Source organism: Plectropomus leopardus, chromosome 6, assembly GCF_008729295.1.
Source record: "Plectropomus leopardus isolate mb chromosome 6, YSFRI_Pleo_2.0, whole genome shotgun sequence".
Lineage (NCBI taxonomy): Eukaryota > Metazoa > Chordata > Actinopteri > Perciformes > Serranidae > Plectropomus > Plectropomus leopardus.
This window is the reverse complement of record NC_056468.1, coordinates 26,274,727-26,285,177: the sequence shown is the minus strand read 5'-3', so window position 1 is coordinate 26,285,177 and position 10,451 is coordinate 26,274,727. Positions and strand designations below refer to the sequence as shown.

The 10,451-nt window shown below is 39.7% G+C and overlaps 1 protein-coding gene across 1 annotated transcript in view; it reads right to left on the bottom strand.

Moving 5' to 3' along the window:
• Positions 1 to 2,472: 2,472 nt before the first annotated feature.
• gpat2 (glycerol-3-phosphate acyltransferase 2, mitochondrial) overlaps positions 2,473 to 10,451 on the bottom strand; it is a 149,827-nt gene continuing 141,848 nt past the window's right edge. Inside the window, exons 22-25 of the mRNA XM_042488786.1 lie at positions 6,841 to 6,961; positions 6,201 to 6,269; positions 5,777 to 5,832; positions 2,473 to 2,600 (exon numbers count right to left, since the gene is read on the bottom strand). Of these exons, the coding sequence (XP_042344720.1) occupies positions 2,484 to 2,600; positions 5,777 to 5,832; positions 6,201 to 6,269; positions 6,841 to 6,961 (363 nt within the window). The 3' untranslated portion in view covers positions 2,473 to 2,483. The remainder of the gene's footprint in view (positions 2,601 to 5,776; positions 5,833 to 6,200; positions 6,270 to 6,840; positions 6,962 to 10,451) is intronic.

The following is a 10,451-nucleotide window of genomic DNA, read 5'->3' as shown; positions in this document are numbered from 1 at the left end:
GTGAAATGAACCGATTCAGAATTCAGCCTCACGTCCATTATGCAGATTTGGTGGCTGCACACTACATGTAGAGGAATTTGGGGTTAATGGTTTTGCTCACGGACACTTGGACGCGCAAACAGGATGAACTGGGGATCAGACCACCCACCCTAAAATACATGACCCGCTCTGCCACCTTTTCTCGCCCAGCCACCTAAAACATTCACATCTTCCTTAATGTGAATACAAAGTGAATGTCTTTTGTCTTAAAATTAGTTTAAAAAACATATATTCAAATTTTGGTTCTAAGTTCATTTGCATCATAATGAATAATTTAAGAGTCCTGCAGTACATCCTTCCTTCATGAAGGTAGGATTCAGAGTAATGCAGTATTGTTTAAAAGCACCACAAAGCACATCGACCTCAATGATCGTAATGTTGAATCGACACCTAAAACGAAAACTTAACTTCATAAACTTTTTTAGGGAGGATTAATTGCAGGACTTTTGTATTAGACTGAATTAGATAAATGTAATGCTAAACAATGTCCCCATACTATTACAATAATCTTTGTAGTATACTATTTTTTGCATTTAGTATACGAGAACTCAATATACTTAACTTTTTTTTAATACTAACACAAAGTTACATAATGTTTACATTGTATGTTGATACAACTGGTTAAATGAATATTATTTGTATTTGAGGTGTTTCTGGAGCTGTTTCACCCTCATCTACAAGTAGCTGTAGGCTGCGTTCCAAATTGCACACCTCATTTTAATTTCGGTACATACTGCAGCTGACCTAACAGAGTACGGACTACTTCATTATAAAACTGCACCTTAAACTTTGACCCTCTTGCTTATATCGCTGTCTCAGTTGGGAGCGCGTAATTTAAAGTAAAATAAAAAGGCAGCTTTAAGGAATGCATCAGATCTTAGTGTTATCAATGAATGTAACTTTGGAGATTTAAAAAAAGAAGCATTTGCCAAACTCGGCAGAGAGGGAGGTCATCCCGGAGAGCTTTGCTGTTGTTACTTTGCAGTGTTGAAATGTATGTTGTTCTAACTTTAACGTCATAACTGCATCCACTGTAGAATCTGACATGCAGTATTATACTCACAGCTAACACAGTAAACATAGGCATTTCTCTGCCACTGTTATCTTTATAGTTATGTCCTTTTGTTGTTGGTTATCTTTATGATTATTCTTGCGACTTCTGTCCACTGTCATTAGCTGTCATCTGTCTGAAGCTCAGTAGATGTGATGCATCTTCTGCCGCACAGAGGATTGAGTCAGAATAACCCAAAAAAGCTTTCGAACATACTGCAGCAGCACATCCTGGTATTTTTGGCATACAGTATTTTACTCACTATGAAGTGGAACAAGCTAAATCTTTTTTTCTGGCATGCTTAACAATATGGTAGCATGGGTATTTTCAAAAATGTGAGCTGCTCCTCCATTTCCTCTGTGCGGTTCTTTGAGTGAGAACAGGACACTGAAAAATCAAGGAATTCATACGCTGACTGTTTTTAGTATACTGAATTTTGTGATCACATATTAAAAACACCTGCTAACATTGGTGTGTTGTACGGATTTAAGACCCAGCTGCGGTGAAGCATGTGTGGACAGTAATGAGGCTTTGATTCTCACTTCAACACTGGGTGGCAGTAGAGATTCACGCTCGATGAGAGCTGATCAGCTGCAGCTCTGGTTTGTCATCAGGTTAAAAAGGACAAAAGCAGCTGCTCTGACTCTCGACTATACAAAGAGATGGCTCTGAACTCCAAAATATTAACGCCTGCCAGAAAAATTGCTGTGCGTCCTGTTCAAAGCGAGGCATCGATTTGTCTCTGCATCTCGGTGTCAAAAGGTCCGCGTTGAACAGACAGACTCTCCTGAGGTCTGAGTCAGCACACACAGATCTACATTCAGGAGGAGACTGAGTTACAATGATGAGATGTTTGGAAGAAATCATATTTATCAGAATGAAGCACGATTTTCTACTGTAAACCATTTTGTAACCAGTCTGCGCACAAGGAACCTATTCAGCTAGTTAAAAAAGTTAAAAAAATGAAATAAGCCATTTTGTTTATTGTCAGTATGAACACTGAATAACTGATAAACTTGTGAATAACTAGAAAAAAAGCAGAACTTTGCTTTTGTTACAAACAAAATTAGCGCGGCCTTCATTACAACATAAACATGGTCGAACCACGAGCTGCGCCGAGCAGAGTCCTCGCAGCTGATTACAGGGACTTCATAATCCTTGTCTCCTGTGGCTTTATGCTAATGCTATTACTAAAGATAAACTTAAAATCAATGTCTCATCATTGAAAAATCAAAATGCAATTAACCTAAAGGCACGAGCGTCCCGGCTCAGCATGCTTTTTTTTTTTTAACACAGAACACAAGCTTCTCTGACACTAACAGAGATGAGGTCAGACTCTGCGACACAACAAAGCCGTGTCAGGCCCTTGAGTCATGCTGCGGAGTTTAACACATTAATTGTAGAGGTACTGTGAGATGAAGCGGTGCAGTTTCTGCCTGTTTTCTGACAACTGGAACAAAGGGACGACACCCAGGAAGACGCCTCCTTTCCGACGCTCCTCTGAAAGGACCTGAAGCGAACATAAACACAGCACTGTCAGGATTCTTGCAACCGCAGTGCTTTTTTATTCAGTAACCTTTATTTGAACACTGCGAGCATGGAGCTTTTCTTATCTTTAGTGGTGTCCTTTTTGCACAAGGCCAAATAAAAAACACTGAAGTAATAACAGAGATAAAAACAAGACCTTTCAAAACAAGAACGCTTCACAAATGAAAAAGAAAAACAAAGATGTTATATAAATAACACTGAACCACCTCATTCACAGAGCGAGGTCTGAAATAATGAAGCTGCTCTTTCTTTTGTTTCACAGTTGCATAAACACACTTCCCCTTTGATTTGACCTGTAGATCTCAGAAATGGAGCCGTCTTAACATCAGAGAGAGGAATTAACTGTCCAATCCAGAAAAGACAAGCACGATAACGGCCATTTCTGACTGATAACCTTGATAAGAAAGTTAATAACTGCCTCATGAGATCTTTGCAGATATATGGGTCAATGATGTCTATTTTTAAAAGGCAGCGATTCCCAACTCGCAGACTGATGGGGGAGACTGATGGATGCAGCCACTGACGACTTTACGGGTTGAAAGTCTGAGTGGTAAATTGTGAGCAGGGAACATTGATGAATACATCTATGCATAAAGAAGTCTGCTTCAAAGTCATGAGCTGCTGTTTTCTCCATTTTTCTGACTTCAATGGGTTTTTCTCCTCTATTCTTTGATTTTAAGTTGCTGTTGAATTACCTCTGTTGCCCTTCTCCTTTTTATTATTCGTTGTGGTTGTTTGCAGAGTCAGTGCAGATGGAGATAACCGACGCTCATATGAACCGTTTACCTTCCTACTTGCACTGTAGGAAAAACAACTTCCCGAGACTTGAAAATTGCAGCGGCTTGATAATCCATCACAATAAACGTGAAGTCTTTATCTGGTCTTGTCAAAGTTTAATCCGCAGTTCATTGTGCCTGAGTGGAGTGTTTTCATATCAGGTCACCTGACAACCAGCAGTGAAAAAAAAAAGGGAAATATGTCATCGAGGAATCGTAAGAATAAGTGTAAGTCACCTCACAAATATTATCCCTGCGTTCAAAACCTTGATCTTACACAGCACTGCAGTATTATCAGCAAAATGCATGTAAAGGAGTAGGTGGTAAATAAACGTATTTGCCTTTTTTGATGAGAGTTAATGAGAAGATTTATACCACTCTCATGTCTGGACGAGGTTAGAGCCAGTAGGCCGTTAGCTTAGCTTAGCATAAAGAGTGAAAACGGGGAAACAGTTCGCCTGGCTCTGTCCAAACGTGAAAGAAAATACACATCTACTATTATCTGAGGAGCTCTCTGTTTAGTTTGTCATATCTGCTGGGTGGTTTTATCTAAACGACAAATCGTATTCTACAAGCTAATCAAATATGTTGCGTTTAAAAAAAAATTTAGTAAAATAGTCTAACTCACATGATATTGACAGCGGTTATAAATCCGCCATTCACCACCTATTTCAGACAGATTTCTCCTCCCCTTGTGGTATCTCCTGAAACTATTTTGGGAGGGCACCATCGCTGCATCCTCACCGCCTCCCAAGACTGTGTGATTGGTTTAAAGAAATCAGGTGTTTTGTTCCAGTATTTGTGCAGCACTTAAACAAAGTGTTGAGATAGATCTGGCTCTGTGAGAAAATCAGTAAAGTAACTACTAGGTGTCCGTATCCAATACCTTTAAGGTGTCGACTGAAATATCCCGGTACTGTGTAGTATCAAAATGTCTCCAGTTAAAAAATACCTTTTTTTGTACTGAGATCTAGATCAAAAAATTGTTTGTATGGTTTTGCTTGCAGCCAATCACTGCAATTTCTTCAACTGCTCAACTTCAATTTATTGTGACGTGTGATTGTCCCACGATCACAGCAGCTACAGCACATACCGACTGTGGTGTGATGAAGTTGAGCACACTGTTTTTAACAAAAATTTGACAATTCAGCGCGCCTAGATGCCACCAAAACGTGCAAAGGTATGGCTATCCTACAAAGCTGAATGCTTCTATTTACAGGATGAGTATTGAATGAAGTAGAAAGTAGAAAAAAAGTGGAAAAAAAGAGTATTATATGAATCATATCTATTGGTATCTGCAATTTAACACTTTAGGGTACTGGTATTATAATTCTTAAACGATACCCAGGCCGAGTGACAACAGCTATCATGCAAATATAGTCCAGTAAAAAGTTAAATGGCTGGCTTTTCAATTATGCTATGCTATATGCTTAATGCAAAGAGAAACAGCAAACAAAGCCTCAAGTCTATTTTCTTCTGTTTGACACATGTAACAGAGTGATTGTGTGCTGGGCTTAGGAGTGCTGCCAACACAAGGGTGACCTACGCTCTGTACTGTGTCCAAACGCATCCTGTGTAGAGACGGACAGCACTGAAGCAGCTGTTCTGCGGCTATGTAGAGGAGTGAAAAGTAGCATGAAATAGAATAACTACAACAAAGCACACCAAAGTTTTACTGGAGCGACTGGTGCAAACTAGGTTTTCTTTAGAGGTGCCTCTATCCTGCACAGCAACTCCATGCTAAAAGGAAAAAAATGTCTAAATGTTTTAAAAACAAATTACATCTGTCATAGTTTAAAACATAACTGTGGTGAATGTGGAGTAAATAAAGACAGCAATAATAAAACATTAAATGCTCATCCCTTTGGCATGTTTAAGAGAATAAGATGCAGTGTTACACTTCTCCAGTTTCCAATTTAAAATCACTTGTGTCCTTGGCTCAGGGAATTCTCTTTTAAGATCGACATTTTGGCCTCAAACCTGATTGGATGTGGCTGCTAAAGTCAGGCTCAGTTTCACTCTCTTTGCAGCAAAATCAGGTTGGATTCCAGTTCACGTCGAGCTTGCAGCTCAAGAATATTGTTGAAAATCTCCACCAGTAATTGATTATCAGTGATTTTGGGATATGGGTTGGATTAAGGCTCACCTGGAGACAGATCAATGTTAAAACTGAAGTTTTGAGAGTTGGACTGTGCCTAAACTTTCAGTCCTGAGTCGAGCTGTAATTCTCTCCAGACAGACAGATTTAGAAACACACACACACACACACACACACACACACACACACACACACACACACACACACACACACACACACACACACACACAGACACACAGAGGCACATATAGTGATGTCACTCACCCCCAGGTCTATTAGTGATCTAACGGCAGTGTGTGCAGCCTCCTCTGAGCAGCTCTCTGTGAGATACGGCACAAAGGCACACATGAATCAAAAGAACAGACAGATATCCAATATAGAAAAACCAGGTCGGGATAACAGAACAAAACCATTGCCAGTGGGACTGATGAGATTTTTTTTTTACTGTGCATTATTGAAAGGTGTCATTTAAGTAGTTTCTGATTATCTTATATATATTTAAGAAGAGAAGAGCATGTGATGTGAGTGTGAGCACGTGAGACAGTCTCTGCTGAATTTTTACAACACGAACTGAATCAGTGGGAAAAGGAAAGGTGAAAAGCTCTTAAAATTACATCACAAAGAAATGGAAAATCTTTGTGTGTTTGTGAGAGTGTGTTTTTGGAAGGAGATGTCAGGTTGAGCTCACCATAGTGCTGTTTCTTCTTATTTGCTGTGTCACACAGATGGGAGCATACCTGAGCCACAAACTCTGCCTCTGCAGCAGAAGCCCATGAAATAAAAACAATTATTGCACTCAAGAGTAAATTGGCAGAGTCTGCTGAGATATCCGTGTATATATATACAGAGTTCATGGTTCAGCGACTCGCTATCGTACTGTATATTTATGGCTGGCTGGTCACTGCAAATAGCTTGGGGGAAAATATGGATAACTGAGACATGAAGAGCACCATCAGCATTTATTCTGACTTTGTGTGGAAATAATTTATGAGCTATTTTGGTTCTTTGCTTTGAAAGAGAACATTTAGTGCAATATTTTTAAATGACAAAATCAAAGTCTCACCAAGTTTCCACAAAAACATGTTTTTAACCGTGGGAAATATGCCAAACAGACTGTCCAAAAAAAAAAAAAAAAAAAAAAAACCTGATGAAAACATCCGTTAATAAACTCTCACACAACTCTTCCCAAAAGACAGTCTTTGTTCACCATGCAGCCATGCAAGAAAAACAATTTTCTTTACTAATTTAATGTAACACAGGGTGAGTAACTGATCCACAAATGGTCATTTGGGGGATGAAGTATTCCTTTAAACATTCAGTACACATACCTGGCAGTGGTTTTTTGAGAAGAGCCAGTGCGTTGGTCGTCCAGCACAGCGCCCTCAGATGACCAGCCAGCATACTGCAGAGGAAGAAGAGCATCTCTGGACACTGACTGGGCTGGCTTATCTGTTAGAGCGAACAGAGACGGAGGCAGGAGTGGTCACAAAGGGCAAAATGAGGATTAACAGGGAGAGCAGGAATGAAGGAGCATTTTCTCCGCTACAGTGAGCACTGTGAGAAGTTACTGACAGTTCGTCTGTCTGCCCCAGAAAGTTAAACAGCTGCAGCAAACAGAGGCACAATAATAAAAGGGAATACTTGCTAAAGCAGCACACGATCATGTGGATGTCCAAGGTTGCTTTGGGTTTCATGCAGCAAAACAGATGATTAATGTTCATGTGAACTAAAACATTTGTCGTCTTGGTGATGTACTGCAACTGGACAGAATGGACAACAAGGTTCCCCACATATTCATTTATTTGTGGCAGCCCACCACAATAAAAACAGCGGCTGCCACAAAGTAAATTTATATTTTTGAAGCTGGATTGTTCATTAGGAGCGCTGCTGGTAACTCTGGGAGCGAAGAGTGCACTCTGAGCACAGATGGAGCAGTAGATCATCAGATGCAGTGAAAGTGAAACTCAACTGTTCATTGTGCTGGATCTAAGAGTTTGCCTTCACTCGCCTCTGCAGCTGCTGCTCCTCTTATCCATTAATCTGATCTAATCAACTCTTAACGGATCAACAGATGAATTATTCACCCTGCGACTCAAACTCTCCAAACTGCTGAGAAAGGGAAAAAAAAGATCTCATGTTGCTCCTGCGCTGTGTTCACAGACCCACAAAAACAAATAACCAACTTGACAAAATAACAAAAAAAAAAACAAATAGAACATAAGAACATGTCTTGCCATGTGTCTTAAGATGATTTTCCTGTTGTATGTCCTTACTTGTCTTCTTTTATCTAATAGTGGAAACAACAGTTAAACCAGAAATGTTAAAAGAGGACATTAACTCCCATTTTAGTTTATTTTTAATCCTGCTATTTCCATGCTTTTGTTTGGAACAGTCCTCAAACAGCCCCCCTCTCTCCGTAAGTAACAGTTTTTATAGCAGAATCGTTTATTTGTCCTGTAATCAGTGTTGGTTGATTAGGAGCTGGGAACTGTAATTTCCATGATTTTAGGAATGAATAAATTACATCTTGCACGAATCCTCATTAGAAAGCTGTCAAACTGAAATTAATATACACTGCATGGCTAAAGGTATGTGGACACCTGAACATTACACTGATATGTTGTTGCTGAACATATCAGACCAAAAACATAAGTGGCTATCTATTGCTATAGCAAGAAAGGCTTTCCACCAGAATTTGGAAGCTGGCTGCAGGGATCTGCTCTCACGCAGCCACGACAGTGTTAGTGAGGTCAGGAACTGGTGTCGGACAATCAGGAAGGCTCAGATTTAGGGGTCAGAGTCATCCTAAAGGTGTTGAACGGTTGAGTTCAGAGCTATGTGCAAGCTGGTGAAGTTAACTAATAATACCACCACACGGCTGTATGCATCTGCTCACCAGGCACGTTGCACTTACAGTTTATATCTTTGTCTGTGAAAACACAGATGCTTCAGACACACATCTCGCCCCCCGGCAGCACAGAGATCTATTAGTGTCACCAATTCAGTACCTGACCAAATGTCTCCCCTTCTGTTCCTGAGATATGACAATGAGTAATCGCCAGAAAAGTGTTTTTGCAGAACATTATTATGTCAAAGTTGACCTTTGACCTCTTGAATTTAAAATGTCAGAACTTCATCAATATATCCTATTTGATATTTGTGTGAAATCTGAGCTTATGAATTCTCGAGCTATGACCAAAAACATGTTTCCTGAAGTCACCATGACCTTGACCTTTGACCACCAGATTTTAATCCGTTCATTCTTGAGAGTTCGAGAGGACCTTTGTGCCAAATTTGAGGGATCTCCTTCAAGACCATCTTTAGATATTGCATTCACAAAAATGAGACAGATGCAAGGTCACAGTGACCTTGACCTTTGACCACCACAATCTAATCAGTTCATCCTTGAGTCCAAGTGGACATTTGTGCTAAATTTGAAGAAAATCCCTCAAGACGTTCTTGAGATATCACGTTCACAAGGATGGGACAGACGTATGTACTTATGTACACAGACGGACAACCAGAGAACTTAATGCTTCCGGCCGTGACTATCGCTGGTGCGGAGGCATAAAAAATATTATATTCATGGTAATGAGGGAGGCCGTGAAACTGTGGGTCTGTTAAATCACTTTATAAATAGTTTAATAGCGTGTATGGGGGCATCATAATCATGTAATATAGAAATTTATAGGGGCAGAGTTTATATTGTAGAGTACAGCTAATATTGTAAATTTGCTTTGCATTCCTTGCTCATTACCGCCACACAAAACCATTACCAAACATTAAGTCTCTCAAAGGATGGATGGTCCGACCAGTTGCTCGTATAAGATGCTCATAGCAGCACAGCATAAATGATCAGACCATTTTGTATTTGTCATTGCTCAGCAGCCCTCGTTCTTAAAAATACGTATCCAGATTTTATACCAAAGTGATATTTCATCCAGCGTGGCAGTCTGAATGGAGCTCATCCAAATTTTCAATGAGCAGTCGCCATTTAGTCAATTAGGCTAATTCAATCTGTGTTTAAACAATCATTATGTGAATGTGAGGCGCTTGGAAGCTTCAATACACAGCTGAACTTTAAAACCAACACAGCAGAGAGAAAAGAGGGAGAGCAGTCAGACCAAATGTTTTTAGTGTGAGTTGTGAAAACACATCAGGTCAGAGAGCAAGTGGACAAAATTCACTCCCACCATAATATTTACATAACCTAAATAAGCAGATTTGGGCCCCAAAAGAATATTGTAGCAAGCAAAGATGGAAACACTGATATATTGACCAAAATTAGCTCATTGGATGGATCTGTATTAGGGCTGGACAAACAATCTCCCATCATTTATTTGTCACATGGTACAACTCCAGTGAAATGCGATCCCATAAGCTCCTTTATTTTGTGCACTGTTATTTAGTCATTTTTTGCATCTTTCTGCATCATTGGCTGCAGCTTTAAAATTGTCCATGTTTCCAGATTGTTTTGCTAATCCATGGTTTATGGTTATGGAATGGTTTTAATTTAAAGTATTTAAAGTATTTCACAGATATAAAGAGAGACCTCACATAAAACTAGGCCGTCCCTGGAGTAGAAAGACACAGATACCTTTGAAATTGGTGCTACATAATCAGAGAAACAGAGAAAAGGGACGCTTTTACTCAGTTGGTAGAAAATCTACAAATAGCAGAATGCAGCTAGCCGGACCAAACGAATGAACTGCTGGTGGGTGACGTAACGTGGACTGGTCCGCGTGAAACAATGGTTGATCTCGTATTACATTTACATGGTAAGATAAAACATGTTTCTGAAAACATCTGAGGTGAGAAATATGCAACTCAGTCACAGAATCTTGATTTATATTCGACCAGCACCTACCGTTACCGTTTGATTGGATTTTGGTCCGAATTTAAAACAGAGAGAAAGAGGGGGGTGGGTAAGTCTGTTGAT